General features: G+C 35.6%; 1 protein-coding gene across 5 annotated transcripts in view; it reads right to left on the bottom strand.

Moving 5' to 3' along the window:
• The window catches only part of ADGRG6 (adhesion G protein-coupled receptor G6), a 137,222-nt gene that overhangs the window by 32,082 nt on the left and 84,445 nt on the right, over positions 1 to 20,695 (bottom strand). For all 5 annotated transcript variants that reach the window (XM_047733099.1, XM_047733100.1, XM_047733097.1 and 2 more), the window contains 10 exons: positions 19,076 to 19,161; positions 15,972 to 16,024; positions 14,930 to 14,992; positions 11,435 to 11,577; positions 8,545 to 8,656; positions 7,401 to 7,465; positions 6,526 to 6,736; positions 5,330 to 5,501; positions 3,610 to 3,750; positions 1,119 to 1,238 (listed from right to left, as the gene is read on the bottom strand). In XM_047733099.1, coding sequence (XP_047589055.1) covers positions 1,119 to 1,238; positions 3,610 to 3,750; positions 5,330 to 5,501; positions 6,526 to 6,736; positions 7,401 to 7,465; positions 8,545 to 8,656; positions 11,435 to 11,577; positions 14,930 to 14,992; positions 15,972 to 16,024; positions 19,076 to 19,161 — 1,166 coding nt within the window. The remainder of the gene's footprint in view (positions 1 to 1,118; positions 1,239 to 3,609; positions 3,751 to 5,329; positions 5,502 to 6,525; positions 6,737 to 7,400; positions 7,466 to 8,544; positions 8,657 to 11,434; positions 11,578 to 14,929; positions 14,993 to 15,971; positions 16,025 to 19,075; positions 19,162 to 20,695) is intronic.

Here is a 20,695-nt window from a genome sequence, read left to right as displayed (position 1 = left end):
GGGGAAATGGGGTGCTACTATATAACGGTCCACAGTTTCGGTTGGAGAACATGAAGAAGTTCCAGGGATGAATGGCTCTATGGGCACAGAAAAATGGGAATGCACTAAAAGGTCACAGAATGGTACACTTAAAAATGGTTAAAATAGTAAATATTATGTAATGTACATTTTACCACAATAAAAAAATTCTTTATGGATGAAGGAGCTGAAACAAAGGAAGCCAGAGGGTAGAACAAGGACGTCTCAGAGGGCTCGGTGACAAAGCCAGGCTAGTTCTTAGATGACCTAACTTCCAAGCCTCGGTCCTTATCAGCCAGTTTCCTTCCTGCCTGCCTTCCTGCTTTCCTAATAAATGGGAGACCCATGAGTGGGCCCTCTCGAAAAGAGGGGAGAGCCTGTGCCTGGCCTTACCTGAGACCAAAGGACCCCCATATAATTTTATCAAATAAACAGACGATACAAGGGCATTGAAGCAACAAAAAAAGCAACATTTGCCAAGATTCTAGATAACTGTTAACCTCTCAAAAAATGAGTCAACCCTGCCCTGTTTCCCTTCTGCTTTCCCAGTCTGACTTGAAAAAAAAACAATCCAAGTCTTTTAATGGCAGGATTGTGCAACTGCATCTGCCTTTAATTTCTCAAATTAATGCGTCATTCCTTAAAAAGTGGGGTCCTTTTCTTCACTCTCATTCTCCTGAAGACTGAATCCTAGAAGGGACAAATCCTCCGACTTGCCAACATTTACTGTGACATTACAGCACCACCTGCTTATCTGTTCTCCCCTTTTTGGAAAGTTGCCCTCCTCCAAAAAGTGCCAGAATAAAATTCTTAACATGTAGAGAGGAGAAGAAGAAGAAGGAAGAAGAAGAAGGAAGAAGAAGAAGAAGAAAGAAGAAGAAGAAGCAGAAGGAAGAAGAAGCAGAAGCAGAAGAAGAAGAAGAAGAAGAAGAAGAAGAAAGAAGAAGAAGAAGAAAGAAGAAGAAGAAGCAGAAGCAGAAGCAGAAGAAGAAGAAGAAGAAGAAGAAGAAGAAGAAGAAGAAGAAAAAGAAGAAGAAAGACCCCACACTTCTCTGAAGTCATCTGCCTCTGTTCCATTGTCCTTTGTGGCATTTTCTTACCTGGTTTCTCATATGTTTGATTTTAATTCGAACAGGATCCTTCAGACCCTGGATAGTCATGTTTCCAATACTGCATGCCATCACATAACTCACTAAGGTGTATTTCTTGGTTTCTACATCCTTTGAAAGAAAAAAAAAAGTGTATTAATAGTCAGAAGTACACTTGTATTTGATTTTGTGCTCCCAAACACGCAAACTGTCAGCACTTTTTGCTTTTAAGATTTTCAATTATAGAACATCCTGTTTATAAGATCAAATTGCTGGCTTTCCTGAACGAGCTTTGCTATTTCCCTTATTATAATAAATACATTGAGGGAAGATTATGAGCTGATGGTATAAGGCAATGTTCATAAAACCTCCTCGTGATTGCTGTGACTGAGGTCAGCCAGTTAACATCAGCAACAATGTGAACCCAGAAATCATGTACTCATAAAAGCCACGAAACAATTAGATCATTTCCCTGCCCTAGAAAACAAATGAAGTTGTTTGCTCTTAGAGAAGTATAAAAGAAATACAATGAGAAAAATAAACTAAAAAAAAAACAAAAAAAATCCATCATTCAAATCCATGCTAACAATGACCTGACGTGTTTAGTAACTTACAACTAAATGTAATTCTACTAGATGAAGTTCCCATCCAGAATTTCTTTTTTTCTTTTAAAGATTTATTTGAGAGCAAGAAAGAGAGAGAACGAGCATGGGTGTGGGGGCAGAGTGAGGAGGGCGTCTTATTCAGACTCCATGCTGAGAAGGAGGGGCTTATTCTCGGATCTGAGATCATGACTATGAGATCATGACCTGAGCCAAAACCAAGAGTCAGACATTTAACCAACTGTACCATCTAAATACCCCCATCCAGAATTTCTACCTTCCTTCATTGTACACTTGCCACCCTCTGGAGCTTCCCCTTCAGAGATGAGGTTGTGAAGAAATCAAATCAGTGAATCCATATTGCAAAATGACTGGGGCCAACAGCATGTCTGTCAGCAAGACCTTCTCTCATTCCCTCCTCCCTCGTGTTTTTCTTGTCAAACCTCCTGCATTTCTCTATTGCAGCTTATAAATCAGTTGTCTGGGAATAATTACATGGCTTCTTACGTGCCAAATAAATCTCAGCATTCAGAGTATGGTTTTTTTGTTACTTACGTGTGATTATGCTCAATAAAGTTGGTAATGGCTTGTGGATACCTAGTCTTTTCTTTAAAAAATATTCATCTCTTGTTCACTATGTTAAGGGAGTACCAGAGAATCCTTAAAATCTTCTGACTCTGCTATAAATTTGCTTTAAAAAACAAATATATGTTTCCTAATAATATGTTGATTGGGAGGTGCCAAGGGAGAAGGGAAAGGCAGCATACAGAAGACAGACTCAAAATGAAACAATGACAGATTCTGACAGTTCTAACCTTTCTCCCAAACATTTCCCTCTGGACTCAACCTCTTTGAACAGAGCCTCCTTCACCACCCATCACATTTTTGTTACACATACTGCATTGTTCTGTTTTTCAAGGTGGCACTGTAAGCCTCAAATAATTTTTACAAGTGCAGTTTATCTGTTCCTAACTATTAAAGCCTTCAGAATAATTAGTAATCACATTCTTAATTTACCCAAAATTTTATACAGCTTGTTTCTAAAACACTGGCTGAAAAAAATGTTAAAATTTTAGAATTATTGTAAATGATTTCATGGTATTTCTTCTCTGCAACTTATATTGCCATGCCCCTGTATGTGACAGTTGGAAGCAATGCTATTGGCCTTGAGACTTGCCTATTTTCTCTTACACAGATGACATTGTTTAATATATGCTGGTATCTTTAATTTAATAGACAACTTCTATTTTTTAAAAAGAGTTCAGTGAAACTACTCTGGATAGGGTTGCACTTTTACAGGCAATGAGAGGCCACCAGTGTTTGCTGGCAGTGGACTTTCTAGTATCTAGAAATGAGGCCAATAATAATGACAGTATGTGCTCAGCACAATGCCACCCAACTCTGGGGTGTGAGGGCCAAAGGTCTTTTGAACTATTAGTGGGAAAACTGATTAAAGCCAAGAATGCTGCTCATTATGTAAACAGTCCTTCCTGCTGAATTAAAAAAAAAAAAAAAAACAGAAACAAAAACCAAACCTTTCCTTTGGCATACAGTTTCTTTGACTCTGAAGCTCTAAACTGTTGGAAAGCATAAAATATTCAACAAAAGGAATAATAAATAATCCTTTCTCCACAAATTCCATTCCTAATTGTACCATGCCAGTCTTAATCTAGTATTTGATTTATTTAAAAAACCTAAATGAACACTCCCTGTAATAAGGATATAATCATCTGAAATAAAATGCTTAACTAATTATGTTAAATTTTTTTCATTTTTGAAGATATAGTAGGTTAATTTCTCTATATCTCTTGATATATTTTCAAGGAATCCAAGCTTTCATATTTTCCTTCTGAACAAAGAAACTCAACTTGCAACGGAAAAATGATTTAATGAACCCTTACCTGGAAAAGTCCAGTTTTATTGAAGAAAGTAAACTGTGCTCTTTTAACTAATACAGAATCTTCTTGACTTAAATTCTCAAGTAAGTTGGGAGGCAAACTTACAGAAGCCAATGGATCCATTTGTCCACTCTCAAAATCCATCTGCCACACAAAGAGAGATGCACAGGTCGAGTAATGACAAATTACAATGATAACTACTCCACGTACTGAACGAGGCAGGAGAAGGGCTACTTAGCTAGGGCTGGGGTTTCCCTTTACCTTCACTGGAGTCACTGCCCTCCTGACTGAATCCCTACAGACAAAAGCCTGGATCTTCTCCGAGTTTTGAAAATGTGGAAAAACAGGGAAGATGCACTGATTTCAAGGCAACTAGAGCGATCCACAAATCAGTTAACATCTTCAAGTATGAGTGAGATTTACACTTAATAGACTTTGAATTTTTCTCAAAACACCTAGTGAAAGATAACTACAAAAAAGGAAAAAAAAAAAAAACCCACAAGATTGAAGTTGATTTGTCTGGTTGCTGAGACAGAGTATCTCTGCGCAGAGGAAGCAGCAGAAGTTGTATGAATAATCTTCGATATCATTTCCCCAGAACCCGCAGATCAGCACAAAACGTGTCTTTCCACAAATGGATTCAGAATGAGACTGAAGCTGACCAACTTTTCACTCTTTTTTTTTTTTTTTAAGATTTTATTTATTTATTTGACAGAGAGAGATCACAAGCAGGCAGAGAGGCAGGCAGAGAGAGAGGAGGAAGCAGGCCGCCTGCTGAGCAGAGAGCCCGATGCGGGGCTCGATCCCAGGACCCCGAGATCATGACCTGAGCCGAAGGCAGTGGCTTAACCCACTGAGCCACCCAGGCGCCCCCAACTTTTCACTCTTAAATGTGAAACAGAAATATCCAAAAGAGCCGCTACTCTGAGGTGAAAAACATTTTTCCTTTCCTCCAGATTTTTAAACATTCCATCTTGGTTTATCTCCACAGTGGAGAAGCGCCACTGCGGGCTCTCCCATTTCAAGGACGATGTTCCGATCATTTCATTTACCCACATGGCTAACACTGACACACGTGGGAACTTGAAAGCTATCTGCTAAACAGTCACATCCACAGGGCAGAGAGGCTCTCCATTAACCCATCCAGTCTCATTACTGCCTACCCCCTCCCAGGCTCCAAGCCACTTTTTCCTCAACAGAGCTCTGTTCAAAGACTAGCCCAATCTGCAATGCCTGGAAACTTGTTCCAAGTGCAAACCTTGGAGATCCACCAGGGATCAACTAACTTAGAAGCTCTGGGGATGGGAGCCCGCACTCTGTTCTGACAAGCACACCAGGTGGCAGTACGCAGTTTGACAACAATTGGTAGGGTTGAATACATGGCAGTTCTTCCCACCCAGACCCTGAATAAAGCCCTTTCTTCTAACTGAGCAGATCCCCTCCCACCACTCTCAATAGGGGTTTCCCACTCATGGTTGAACACTCAGTTCCACTGTCACCTCTTGCAGAAGGTAAGCTGACCACCCCATCACACAGGTGCTAAAAGTACACCTCCTCTCAGTGTCCACATGCCTGTGGCTACTGCTACTATTAACCCCAGCCAGTACCTGACCTACCTGCCTGCCACCCCACCAACCAAGATCCTGAAGCAGAAACTGGCAAGTGATCAGGTAGTTTTTCTTTGTCTAATTAATTAAAATTAAAGAAAGCACCAGCTCATTACCTGGAAATAGGATTCATTATTGCTTGGAAGACTGATGCTAAAATTTGAAATTTCATTTGTCTCTGGGGACAGGGATGATACTCCAAGGGCCAAATTCCGAGTTGTAATATTCACATGGGATGTGCTACTTAGGTCTATCTTGAAGGCCAATTTGTCAATTGTTTTTAAAGCTCTAAAGAAATGACAATACCACTGTTAAGCAACACGTTATTTACATACTTGTACACATGCGATTTGCAGCAGGACAAAATACAGACCAAGTAAAACTGCCTTTAAATTTTCTGATCTTAACGACATGAATACCAACAAAATTACTCCAAACCATAACATCATCAATAAAAGTACAGAATCATACTGATGAATACATCCTCAAGAGAAATATTATCCTTTAAGGAATACCAACCATTACATCACCCTAAACAAATATTGTTTTTCGCTTCCTAGCCTTTTTCTTTCCTCATATATAAAAATACCTTTTCTATTTCATAACTGAGTGAGAATCAAAGGAAAATAATGAGGTAAAAGCATTTTTTGGACTCTAAGACACTATAAAAAGTTTATAATTATTATGTAGATAAAGAAAGTCAAAAATATATTTTACAAGATACAAGATTTTCATTGAAAAAATTTGGGTGAAAGGAAGGAAACAAGAAATATTAACACATTAATTGAAATAAGTGGATGCATACTAATTGTGTAAAAATGGTACATTTCACATGCCCTGAGCATTTTCATTCCTGAAGTACAATGATCACAGCTATGGCATTTCCATGTCACAGTCCGTAGGACAGAATTTACATAGACCACATTATGCATAAAAGATGTGAGCGGAATGTTTGCTAAGTGTCTCCTTTGCAAGGAAAGTGTCCTATGCTAATATATATAATAGCTTATCTTGTGAATTAATTCCAGTTAACATTTTTTTCAGATGAGAAATGACATACTGATTATGTTTTTCTGGAGCTATTTATATATCTTGCCAGATGGACAATCCTAATCATTTTGTAAATTATATTTCTCAAGAGAGAAAATAGAGAACTTTGAAATCCATTTTGTGAATGATCTTGGGAAATGTCCATGGAAATTCTGGAGATTTAAATGATGAAAGCTGGACACTAGCAGTCAGATAACTGAGAAATTACATAACATGTACCCAATAAATTTTACTCTCCAGAAGAAAAAAAAAAAACACTTACTCAGAAGAAGACTCAAGCAAGTCACTGTCTGGACTGGTTAAGATATTGGAAAATATATTCATTAAAGTTGAACCAAGCATTATATCAATGTTTTCTTCTTTATTCACAATCCTTTTGACCTGTTCTACAATTCTGGTAATATTGGCTGAGCTTAAGGTCTGCCCATCACTGGTTAAATTTAAAATTTCATTGGCCACTTCATTTGCTTCCTCTAAAAAAAGACAGAAAAAAAAAAAAACACACAAAATTTTAAACATTTCAGGAATCCAAAACATACTATGATATTTTCATTTCATAGTCCCCACTTTGGAGGGACCAATATTCATACAGAGTTCTAAGAGAAATATCCCCAGAATCACAAAATATAAGTGTATATCTCCTGCTTAAAAATAATACACAACTAGGGGTGTCTGGGTGGCTCAGTTGGTTAAGGGTCTGTCTTAGGCTTAGGTCATGGTCTCAGGGTCCTGGGATCTACCATCAGTGGGCTCCCCGCAAAGTGGGGAGCCTGCTTCCCTCTACCCCTTCCCCTCCACCCCCAATCAAGGTTTCATGCTCACTCTCTTCCTCAAATGAATAATAAATAAAACATTTAAAGAAAATAATACACAACTGAAAAACATTGACACAAGTATCAATTTATATGTTACATGTTCTCTAAAATTATCTATTTTTAATCTCCAACAGAAAAAACAGGACAAAAAGTTGGAATCTGGAAAAACAAAATTTTCTACCTTAAGTGAAACAATCATTTGCTTAGTTTTTGTTATTACAATGGTTATCATATAGCAGGAGAATATATCTGAAGAGGATGAAAACTATGATCTATGAAGTCATCTCATTTTGCCTGAGAGAACTGAAGAAAAATTGCTCACTTGAACAATTGGAGAGATCAGGAGGCCCCCAGTAGGTTACAGATTTGTTGGCAGCCTCATGATAACTGTGGAACAAAACAAGATATTTCAAATATTTGGCATAAATGACACTTTAAATGACAAAAATAGTTAATAATAAGTTTGAGAATTTGCCTTTGGTACCTAGGAAATTTCATTTGAAAATAAAATTGTTATACATGGAAATAAAACTCCCACTAAGAATCTTACTAGAAAAAAAATCAGGTGGCATGCACCCTGGAAACACTATTGTGTGTCCTAAGCTAGGATATTCTGGTTACTAAGGTTAATGGCATACTCAGTAACATGGGTCAAACACCTCTTTAAGAACTTTGATAAAATCTGATTTTGATTTCACAAGACTCAGCAAATCGGGTTACAATCCACACTTTATAGGTGAGGGAAAGGACAGAGAAATCAAAGAACGTTCCAAAGTCTCACAGCCAGGAAGAGGGAGAGCCTTATTTCAAACTAGTGTCAGTAACTCTCTAAAGCTCCTTCCTTCCTTCCTTCCTACCACATGTCAAACAGCAGAATGTGCAAAGTTGGGCCAGTTTCCATTGCTGACCCCTTCTGTCCCTGCGAGAAAACTCTAACTGGGGGTGAGGCGGAGGGTGAAGGGCTGGTCTTAGTCAGTGAATCCTCTGCGGTCAACCTGTGCCTGGGTTTTTTGTTAAACTCTTCGGAAAAATCTATTCCCCGACAGCCTGCATTAGCAGCCCAACCTGAATCCTGAATTTATTCCCTCTTTTTCTGCTTCTTTTCACTCCAACAATAACCATTTCCAACTGTTTAAAAGTTTTGGAATTTCAGATGCATATCCCAAAGCTGTGGGTTAGTGCCGTTCATCCACATGCTTTGCTCTAGAATCACCCTATGGTTTCCAGATTTTCCCATCTTTCTTTGGAGAAGGCTTAAATCATCATGGTGCTTGGAGTCAAAAGGCTTCTCTGGGTAACCTACTTGCCTCTTTACCCTCCATGAACTGTGTGATTTAAGTATTCACAGACTTTCTTGCCCATCTTTCCAATCAATATGCAATGCATGGGAGCTATCGTGTAGCCTGTGTAACCCAGGAAGGTAGGTACTGTGGAACTCTACTAGCAAGATTCAATAAAAGCATTACCATGTCCGTGAAGCAAAAAAGCCCTGTTTCCCTATACAGGGTTGGATGTATACAGAAGGTTGGATGTCTGGCCAGTAATAGCCTTTGGGATCCTCATCAGCAAGACAAAAACCTACATGAAAATAAAAGCCAACATGGACATGTTAATCTATTCTTTGAAGTTAGGGGTGAAAGATGAGAGAAAATGATGGTGTTGGTACTTAGGTATTTATTTCATGTAATACTAAAGTACCAGTTTTTTATGGTCAGAATTTGTAAAAAGTTAGAAATCAAGAACAATAAACATTTAGTGCATTTCAGATACAAAAATTATTCAAATCAAACCACACACTTAAGTATAATCATAAAACATGCATCATTATTCTAATACAAATCATTAGCCAATAAAATAAGTAAGATAAAGATATATTCAAAAAATAAACACTGCATGCAATGATGATCCTGAAAAATTCAAAATGTGATTTTTGAAGATCAAAATATGATCTTTTTCCAAAAGTGAAACCCTATAAAGTAATGCATTAATTGTGCTGTCATTGAGTTGTAAGCATATTTTATGGAAAACTTTTCTAGCTGTTCTGAAAGCATCTATTGCCTGGAAGTTTGCTGGGGGGATGTCAAGAGGAGACCCATGAACCAGCATCACAGGCCTCTTGCGCATGCCCTCCTCCTCAAATCATCCCACCTGTTGTTGGAAAACTCTCTGGGCAAATGTCATGACATCAGTAATTCAGATTTTATGATTTTAAAAATACTTCAAATATAAGCAATATATTAATGACAACAAAATTATGTCATTTCAGGACAGAAAAATAGCAAGTTAAACCAGACTATTGGAAACTGCTATTAGAGTTACCAACCAAATATTTAAAGAAATTTCCCATCTACACATTTTAAACCTTAACATCACAGGGTTTGTTCTTAATATTTTCAATTGGTAGGAACTTTTCCTCATAGGCCCAGTTGGAGAAAAACAATAAAGCACAGAATTTAAATTAAGTCGTATAAATTATATGTCTAGGTATGCAGAGAGTTTTCTGGAATTCCTCAGCTCCTTAGAACAGAGATGAAGTTGGCTGACCCTCACAGAGCTACCCTGTCATATATAATCCACCATTCATCAAGCCACTTCCTCATGGAGACTCATTTGTGAAAGGTAGCATGTGCACTCTCTCCAGCCTCATGAAGCCCCATTTGTTAATAAGCAAGCACTTTCCCACAGAGGCTGAGAAAGTGTTCACGAGGATGATGTCCATAATGATGACTGGCATTCCACCACCTCTGTGAGTTCTCTGCAGTTGTGTAAGTGGATACATTACATATGGGTAGTTCCTTATCGAAGCAGGGATGCCTGCTTCTCTATCACACCGGGATTCTGGCCTCAGTGGGAATCAGCCTCTTAGAAACTGAGAAATACTTGCTTCCCTCACCTTAGCCTACTGTGCGTGTATCAGGAAAAGTATCAGTTTTATTTCTCTTGATCTCTATTAATATGCTTAATCATAACATAATTATATAACATTACAATAATAACTTCACTTCTGGTTGTCCATATTTGTGACCATTAATTTTTCCAAAATATTTACATCAAACCTCATTCACTTATTTTTTCAAGTATTTAAGTGATAGGGAATGTGCTGGGTGTTCATAGGGCAGGTGGGAAGTGAGGGTGATTAAAAAAACAAACAAACTAAGAGGTGTTCTCAAGCCAGAGGAGATTCCTGTTTAAAGAAAATATCCATAAGAATGTAAATAAGTCCAGTCAAATATTATGGTCTTCTAATTTGTCCAGTGTTCTAGGGATCCAGAAAGCAGGAAGTGGATGCTCAAAGGCACTGATGTCACAAAAACATCATCATGATGTCACAAAACACATCAAAGAAAAGACAACTTTGGGCTGTCTTTAAAACAATGGTGTGATATCAAGTAGAGGGTGGGAGTACGGAAGAGCCGTGTGGGCAAGACACAGAAAGGCATCAAGGAGCATGGCATGTCTGCAGAGGTTCACATGTGTGGTTGGAGCTCCACATGCAAATGGCGTCTAGGTAAGAACTGATTCTAAATCTGGGCTAAGTCCCATATTTTACCTATTCCTGTGAAGTCAGTGCTATCATTAATGAAGATGGGAAGCATAAGAGAAGTTTTCTAATAAGAAACTGCCTTTTCTAAGATTTACCTCATTAGAGTTCCCATATATCCACATATATATTTTTTAAATTAACATATAATGTACTATTTGTTTCAGGGGTACAGGTCTGTGGATCATCAGTCTTACACAATTCAAAGCACTCACCATAGCACGTACCCTCCCCAATATCCATCACCCAGCCACCCTATCCCTCTCCCCGCCCCACCCCAGCAACCCTCAGTTTGTTTCCTGAGATTAAGAGTCTCTTATCATTTGTCTCCCTTCCCCAGTCCCATCTTGTTTCATTTTTCCCTCCCTTCCCCTTATGACTCCCCCACGCTGCCTCTCAAATTCCTCAAATCAGAGAGATCACATGATAATTGTCTTTCTCTGTCTGACTTATTTCATTTAGTATAATAACCTCTAGTTCCACATATACACTCTTTACTCCTTAAGCTCAAGTCAATTCTGATCAAGTCTAAATGGGCACTTTGCTCATATTCTTAGTTTTTCCAGAATATGTCCCCCAAATAAAGTGTAAACTCTCCTCTACCTCTTTCATTCCTTTAGATTCACATGTGTTGATATCTCTGATGTGAACCATGTCACCCACTTGTTACTACGTCACCAATAAGATGAACATCATCATCAGAAAGAATAGTTTTCAATAAGCAAACAATGCACAGAGGAAGAATATTGTTGTTGCTGTTTCAAATAAACCTGAAAAGTTATATAAAATACACATAAAAAATTAAAGGCACTTACCCAGTTGCCTCACACTCACTGTATACAGCCTCAAGCCCTCATCCAGGGACTCGTTATTTTTTAAGAGCTTCCGTTCAATGTCTTTTCCTTCTAAACTGGCATCGTTGGTAGCATTGTAAACTAGAAGGGCCAAAATCACCAACCTAGAAAAAGGTTTCAGATGTAATTATTGGAATTGCTGATTGGTTGGTTGGTTTTTTTGTTTGTTTGTTTGTTTGTTTGATTTTTGTTGGTGGAAAAGAAGGACATTTGGATATGGTAGTAAGAGGGATGACATGAAGGGTTGAGACAGGAGAAATAGGCCAAGGCACTCAGAGACTCCTGTAGCTACATAAATTATAATGTTAAAAATATCTCAGTATTAAGCGCCTGGGTGGTTCAGTGGGATAAACCGCTGCCTTCAGCTCGGGTCATGATCTCAGGGTCCTGGAATCGTGTCCTGCATCGGGCTCTCTGCTCAGCAGGGAGCTTGCTTCCCTCTCTCTCTCTCTCTGCCTGCCTCTCTGTCTACTTGTGATCTCTCTCTGTCAAATAAATAAGTAAAATCTTTTTAAAAAAATCTCAGTATGAATAGATTATATATATATATATATCTCCTGTATAATTCTATCATATCATATCACTATCACCTCATTTCTTTTAAGAACTATTTTAAGTAATATTTATAGCATACAGGCAAGAAAGTATCATACTTGTGATTAATTAGTCATTGTTTCTTTAGAGCCAAAAATGAAGTTTTTTTAGAAAAGCTAAGCTCCAACGAATCTGACTAAACTGATCATTTGACTTTAAAATTATTAAGGGTGTTATTGTTTACAAATGTGTTAACAATTTCTCCAGAATAGTGATAATGATTTTCCATCTCTGTGAAACATTGCAAGTATGTTGTATGGTGAAAAGTTACAAAATAAATACTTAAAATATACATGGTGATTGCGGGGGTATTACAGAAGGAGTTTATAGACTGTCTGGCCTTCAATGTCTTTAAAAAGAAAATATTTCTATGAGAAGCAGAGGTGTATCCTAAAAATCCCACCAAAACTTTTGGTTCTACATTTTGAAATAACGTAATTTTCTGTTTCACTATAATCATAGCTAAAGTCAATAGCAGAAATCAAAACACGCCAAATTCAACATAATAATGCTGCTTTTGAAATAAGTATTGCCAGTAGAGAGGCATGACATATTGTATTTATAAAATTATATAGGTGTCAATAAAAATAAAACTGAATACTGATATATTTGTGGTGCTAAAAAATGAAAGACTAAATGAAATCTATGCTATTCAAGGCTAGGTGAAATTAAAGAAGGGCTCCATTTCCCCCCTAAATATCTGTGTTAATTTCAAAGACAAAGTGTGACTGTTCTCATAATTCAGTCTGAAAAGCTATTTATCTCAAAAATGATCTACTCCCCACTGTTCACATATAAGTCATACTTCAGGTTGAGCAAGACACAGATGTAAAAAGAATGGTGAACTGTGATAATGATTTTTTAAGTGGCCTAGGAAAAGTATCCTCTGATTAAATTATTGTAGGAAGATAAGCTTTGCTACTCCAGTTACTGAGAGCTTCGTGTTGGGAACATGACCTTTTACTTCTCTTGAATATTGAGAACACAATGAGCACGATGCATTGTGATAATCCTGAATACCCAAATTCAGCAATTCAAGAGCGGCCACGCATTTTCACTGGTCTTATCTCCGTATTTTCCTCTCTCATCCTGAAAACTGAAACTCACTTATGGTTCCACAAAATTTCATTGGTTGTTACCATCAATCATCTTTTATTTGAATAAACCCGTCTCTGCAGCTTTGGTTTCCTGTCTGTCCAGGCAATAGAGGATGATAGCATTATCTGAGGTTATGGTCTATGTTAAGTGTTACAACCAAATAGAAGGAAAAGTTTGGAAAAAAGTTTGTGTATAAAACTAACAGAGTCTGGTTTTGAGAAAAACTATGAGGGACTACAAAGATTCATCAATGAGTGTAGAGAGGAGAAAAAAAGGGAAAGACTGTAAGAATACATTTTAAAACAATTCAAAAATCATTAAAACATGCTTAAACAATAGGCTTTTAAATAATTTCAAAAAATTTTGAGACAAAGATTCAAAGATTCATACCGAAGAAAAACTAAACATGTGGACTTTCCCATATACATGGTCTTAGTTCCCTCTCCCTCTAATTTTCTGTAAAATTGCCTTTTGGTTTGACAGACAGAAAAAGGAGAGTCCATGAATTTAAATGTTTTTCAAGCAAGAGTTCCTGAGGTACTGATGTACACTAAAAATGGCTGACTCAGTATTACCGGTAGTAGAAGAATCATAGAAGGTCCACTAAAAAGGGCACTGCTGACTTCCTGAAGAGGATTCATGACTGGTGATACCCCAAACTATGACTGCCTCAATTATTAGACAAAGTGTTCAGCAAAGGGATCCATATCTCTGATCTGTTATTCAAAGCTCAACATGACCTAGCAGCACAGGTTAGGGAAAAAAAAATGATTTGGCTAAATAGAAAAGTCCTGTCACCATCAAGAGTATAGTATTAAAATAATTATTCTGTTCTTCAGATCATAAAGGAAAAAGAACAAAGAAGATAAAAAACAAATTTCCCTCATCAGATAGCTCGAGCCAATCTGTTGAATACATACCAAAATGAAAAGTTTCTATTAAAACTTAAACACATCTGCTTTCCTAATATTAAACAGAAAAAGAAAAAAAAATAAGAAACTCTCTGGTCAACTCTCATATGAAATTCTATTTTTATCTTCTCCTGGTAAGAGTATATCACCTGAAAAGAAGGATATTCCATCATTATGGTTAAATCTGTAAAATTAATTCAGTGCATTGACACAGAGCCAGACTTACCTGAACTTTTGCCTTTCAACTATTTCCTTTTCTCTTATTTGGAAAAGTAATAGACTACCTGAACAAAACTAAATTTATTTCATTTAGGAGTTTAAGTTTTTTTAAATTACACAGCACTCTGAACAGTTGGTCTTTATATGCCAGCTGAATCTGTAGGACAGATCTGTTAAATTACCTGCTTGCTTAAGTCATCATCTTGATTTAAAATTTTAAAATGGACACTTCCAAAAATTAACTATTACCCATATTGTTAGATGCTACTGTACATAAGTACCTTACTTAAGGCTGTAACTATCTTTTTTTTCTTTGACAGTCTTTTTGAAATTTCAATTAAGAGGTAATGGGTTATCGTAAGTAAACTAAAAATACAAAAAATAATAACTCATACATTTTAAGTGTTCTACTTCTGAATTATTTTTCATCAGATGTACATCTCTATCCACTCTACTATTTGATGCCTTTGACCACAAGGAAAAAAAAAATTAGTGTGCCAGTGTTAAGGAGATAACTTAAAAGCATTACCTGTTAAAATGTTTCTCTCATCTCATTATTTTCACTTCTCTACCAGTCAAAACAAAGAGCTAGAGAAAGGATGTTACACTTTCTGTAAGACTTTGTCAGTGTTACCTTTGATCATTCACAATGCTTCTCTTGACTTTAATCTTGTCCTCTCCCGTGTTCAGGTGAAAACTACAAATACAATATGTATATTCATTATCAACTTCATCTGCCACATCATCAGCAACAAAATTTGAGGAGGTAAAAGAAAGAAGCAAAATGAACATTTTAAGCCAGTATTTCCAGCGTGTGTCCTGAGGTTCCAGTTCTTTTCATATGCCCGAGATCAAATGGCTCCTTTGTAAATAAGCTTGGCAGCTGTGCGCTTTTTCTCTTTTGTTCTCTTTTCAAGACTCATGATGCCATGTTGGTTATACTAAATAATCTGAGATATTTGGATTTATAGAAATCTGCTTCAGATTGTTTAAGAATGTACTTCCTGAGCTAATTCAACATGGGATCCCTTTTCATGTGTTAACTTAGGATGTCTCTTGGGTTCACAGAATATCTATCTAGGGGTAATGACATACACTTTTGAAAACGAATTTGAAACTGTGAATGCAAGTTGCAGAGGAGGATATGTGGAAGATACTATTTACTAGGCAGTGCAAGTATTTTAATAGAATAGTAAAATATATTTTTGAAAAGCTAGGTGCAGAGTGTAAGTGTCTTATCTTGTAGAAAAACGGTCTCCAAACTGCGGTGCTATCACTGGTTCACTGGGGTGTGAAATGAAACTAACAGAACTTCTATATATACTTGATTATCTTGTTATATTTTGTAATATATTTCTAACATGTATTGGTTAAGTAAGACACAGATTTTAAATAAAATCACAAAATCACAAATATATTTTGGGAATACATACTAGTTTTTTAAAAAAAAGATTGGGATCCATGATCAAAAGAAAATTAAAACCAATTGCTGAAGTACTGAAGATTTTTATGCAAAGAAATGATATAATACAGAGTTGTTTTAGAAAGACTATAAATATGGTGTATGTATATGTGTGTACTGGTGTCATGTGTGTGGGGTATAGTCAGAGAGATGAAGAGTAGCATTAAACTAGACACTACTTTTTATTTTTCAAATCATTCATTCTGTCATTTACCTGATATTAACCACAAAAACAGTGTAGTTCCAATTTTGGAAGGTTGAATTGAGCTGAAAAATACAATGGAAAAGGGTGAGTTCTGATAATACTTTCTAAAAAATATCTGAATCTAGTTTCTTCCCTCCCAAAAGATAAGTTGTTATTGGAATAAGACCCTGGGAAAATCCCAGAGAGCCAGAGGAGTGAAAGAAAGGTAAAAATAACATTCACTGGATCATAATATGCCAAGAACTTTACAAAGGTGGTTTCTTCGATCTCACAACGACTAATGAGATAGGTATTATCTGTTCCCCAACCCTTATAGATGAAGAAACTGAGCTTCATGGAGAGGAAACAGTTTGCCCAATGTCCCCAACTAAGAAGTAGCAGATCCCAGATTAGAATCCAAGTATGTTTGTCTGGAAACACTATACTTTTCCTCTCTAGTCCATATTATAATGGGCCCCACTCTAGTGGTTCTTTGAATTAGTCATAACACTGAGGGCTACATAGGAGGATAAGCACAATAAACACCTTCTATATTCTTTATTCAACAAACACTGTGGTACAATAACACATATTTTTCTAGTAAGTATCACTTCATAAGGATATTAGTAAGAAGAATTACAAATTAACAACACAAACCTTTAAAAAACAAACAAAATGAGTTCAATATTATTGGGAACTAGGTTAATTATTATGTGGGTTATTTAATAGTCTTATAGGTCTTAGCACCAGACTTTTTTTTTTTTTTTAAATAAACATATATTTTTATCCCCAGGAGTACAGGTCAGTGAATCGCCAGGTTTACACAGTTCACAGCACTCACCCTAGCACGTACGCTCCCCAATGTCCATAACCCCACCCCCCGACCCCCCGACCCCCAGCAACCCTCAGTTTGTTTTGTGAGATTAAGAGTCACTTATGGTTTGTCTCCCTCCCAATCCCATCTTGTTTCATTTACTCTTCTCCTACCCCCTTAACCCCCCATGTTGCATCTCCTCTAGCACCAGACTTTTTAAAGAAGCAATGGATTATGGATTCCTCTTCATATAAACAGCAACCTCCCATGACGCACTGTCTAATACGGTCACAAATGGGGTATCTTTACTGTTATGAAATCTTCCTATTTCTGTATCACTTTCAAAGGGTTTTTTAGGTCTTATTTCATATACACAGTTAGCCTTCCTTGCAAGCATTCTTAAAGTTGAATGTAAATTCTATGAGGTGCGGACAAAAAGAATTAAATTATTTTAAAATTAAAACAGCAGTAATATGAATAAGGAACACCACTTGTGTTTTCTCTAGTATCAAGCATCTGCTTTGGTATCTTGCATCCTAAATGAAAAGTTTCCAGTAAAGTTTAGATTCAGATGAGAATGAAGCTACATTGAAAACTACGCATGTAATAAATATAAATGTAAAATTATATATGCTACCTAAGGCACAGACTCTCCAGTGAATGTTAATTTCCCAGATTAATAATATTAGTAGTGGCTTATTTGAGCCACTTGTATCTTTTTTATCTTTTTTAATCATTCTGACTTAAAACAAAAAGAATTCTTGGAAGTAAATGGGTTGCAAGACATTGGGGAGGGTATGTGCTATGGTGAGTGCTGTGAAGTGTCTAAGACTGATGAATCACAGACCTATACCCCTGAAACAAATAATACATTATATGTTAATAAAAAATTAAATTAAATTAAATTTTAAAAAAGAATAGGCTCTTTATGTAAGGCTGCCCTCCATTTGGAAATGAAATATATCTCCCAGTGTTTGAATTAATTACTGACTATAATATGTCAGTCCAAAAAGTCAACAGCAGCATTTTTCATTGACTTCTATTAATGTTGCTCCTCTCAGTTTTATAATAGAATTGTTCTATCCATATGATTGTTTCCTATGTTAACCTGTTTTAAAGTGTATTGAGAATAGGAGTTTTCTTACTACAGACCCTTCAAAACAAGACTGTATTGTTATATTAAGTTATTCTTCAAAGATAGATAGATAGATGATAGACAGATAGACAGATAGACAGAGAGACCGTTACCTCTGCATCTCAATATATGATTTAACTTTGTTTTGCTACGAAGGGCATGCTTACTAGATACCTTCTGCATAAGAAAACCTGTCTTTCACAAAATGTATACTAGAGTGTCTTTATTCGGTGTTAAGACTATAGTAGTATTACACATAAAAAGCAGTACAAAGTCTCACAGTATGCAGTAGACAGAAAAGAAAAAAGAAAAAAGAAACCTATGGAAAATGAAATTTTTGTTATGGAGACAAAAAAATAGGTGATATCTGTAAGGACAAGAAAAAATAAAATACTGAGATCGTTTTCTTTTTACTGGAAATTACAAAAATTTTCATTAATAGAATACTGATTAAATAAATTAGTATGCACTAAATCTCCAACAACAGAAGACTTGGGAAATCAATGAGCAGATAGCCGCATAATGGAATACTATGCACCATTTAAAAAAAAAAAAGGAAGGTCTCTGCTCACTTACAATATAAATCTGGCAATAATGAAAGTAAGTACAGTGTAGAATGGTATGCAAAATATGTTTTTAGTGTAAAAAGGAGGGAAAAGAGGAATCTATAGTCTTATTTTCTTTTATATGCACAAAGAAATTCAGGGGGAAAAAAACAAATAAAAATTAACAGTGATTTCTAAGCAGATGGATTGGTCTCCAGGGAGATGAGCTACAGGAATGGGTAGAATATTTTCATGATATATTTTGTTATGCTTTTTGGTTTATGAATCAAACATTCAAACAATTAAATTAAAGATATATAATCTGTTTTTTAAAGCTCTGCTGAAAATGTAGGGATATAGTAGTAAACAAAGATACCTATGAAAATATATTTCTATTTGTGTGGTACTTTTCTTCCTTAGATATTAATCGTCTATTAGGCTTGTTCTTGATTCAAGTGCACCTCCCTTTCTAAAAATCAGCATACACCTCACTTCTACGTCTATTCTTAGTATATATAAGGAACAGTGTCTATGCACTAGTGTGATCTGTGGACTCAGTTACCCAGACAGCAGAGTCCCTTCCAGATTTCCAGAGGTTAAAGTTTTCAAATCAAAGAAGAAATTGTACAAGTTCACTTACCCATTCTGCTACCTTGCTCTGCACTTTAACCTCAGGGTGACCAAGGATATTTTGCATCACTATGGAAATTCTATAGACAATTCCATCTGTTCATTGGAAATAGGATTTAGTCCATTAATTATAATTTACAGTTATATAATTCCCAATTTAAATTTACAATCACACAATTTTAAACACTTTAAAAGAAATGGCTTTTTTGGGAGATAAAGATTCCAGTAGGAATGAATAAGTCACAAAAATAAAAGGTACAGTGCAGAGAACATAGTCAGCGGCATTGTAATAGCATTTGTGTGATGACAGATAGTAGCTATACTTGTAGTGAGTACAGCATAACACACACACTTGTTGAATCACTATGTTGTACACCTTAACACTGTCAACTACACTTCAATTAAAAAAAAAAACTAAAAAGAACAGAACACCTTCTACATAGGTACAGAAAATTTGAGATATTTTGACGTTATACTTATTGACCTTTGTAACTTCTTAGAAAGAGTTCTCAATTAATTTATTATAAATAATTCATTGTCTTGCAATTATCACCTACATGTTTCTTTAATTCTATGGATTTTGGATATAGAATTCTAAAATTTTCTCATGACTTTTTCATGTACAATTTGAGCTCTTATAACAATTATCATTTTTTTTGTACACTATAAGGAACAACAGAGTTTGGGATATGAAAACTTGAGTGGGATGATGGACGAAGTTAACCTGAAAAAGAATAAGCATACATATATTTGGTGCCCTTGGCCCCTTATTCTTTTTCTCTTTCCCCTCCCGAATATAGCATTTACTTCTACTCATTTACCAGATCTTTCATCAAAATTCCATAAATATAGTCGCTTGTATCAGAGTAAAGGGGGAAAAGAAAAAATATTTGCAGATAGAATTTTAACTGGGCTAAGTTGCTTCAGAAAGAAAATCTTATGGGAAAGGAAAGTTCTGCCTTTTTCTTTTTGGGACAATCTTTAAAGTAGCCTTTATATATATATAAATATATATATTTATATATTTATATAACTCAATTTATACAACTCAATTTACATTTACAAAATATATATATTTATATAAATATATATATAAATATATATAATTTAACATTTACAAAATATATATATATTTATATAAATTATATATATTTATATAATTTATAATATATATTATATATATTATATAAATTATATAATTATATATATATTTATATAAATATATATATTTTGTAAATGTAAATTGAGTTGTCTGGTAAATTGAAGTTACCAGCCAGGCTTTGCTAAATCTCTCTAGAAGTGTGTTAGAGGGTGACTTACTATAAGCAGCTAATAAAAAAAAATATATCATTTTAAAATATCATAGGCTATACAGAGAAAAAAATTGAATACCTGTTATTGTCAGTCATCTTTCTTCATGCTTATAGTTTGGTATATCTTAAGTATATCTTAAGTAAAGTATGCACAGAAAATGTAGAAATATACAATTAAAACAATGTTGGGGAATAGATGTAATAAAAAAGTTGGGAAGTCAGTAAAAAAATATAAAACTCTGACTCCAGAAACCCCTATAATCTATCAAAATGGAAATTCCAGTCACACTACTAAAGGAATGCTTTTCCATTATGGG

Source organism: Lutra lutra, chromosome 6 (genome assembly GCF_902655055.1).
Source record: "Lutra lutra chromosome 6, mLutLut1.2, whole genome shotgun sequence".
Lineage (NCBI taxonomy): Eukaryota > Metazoa > Chordata > Mammalia > Carnivora > Mustelidae > Lutra > Lutra lutra.
Note: the sequence above shows the minus strand (reverse complement) of the source record. Positions and strands in the feature narration are given on the sequence as shown.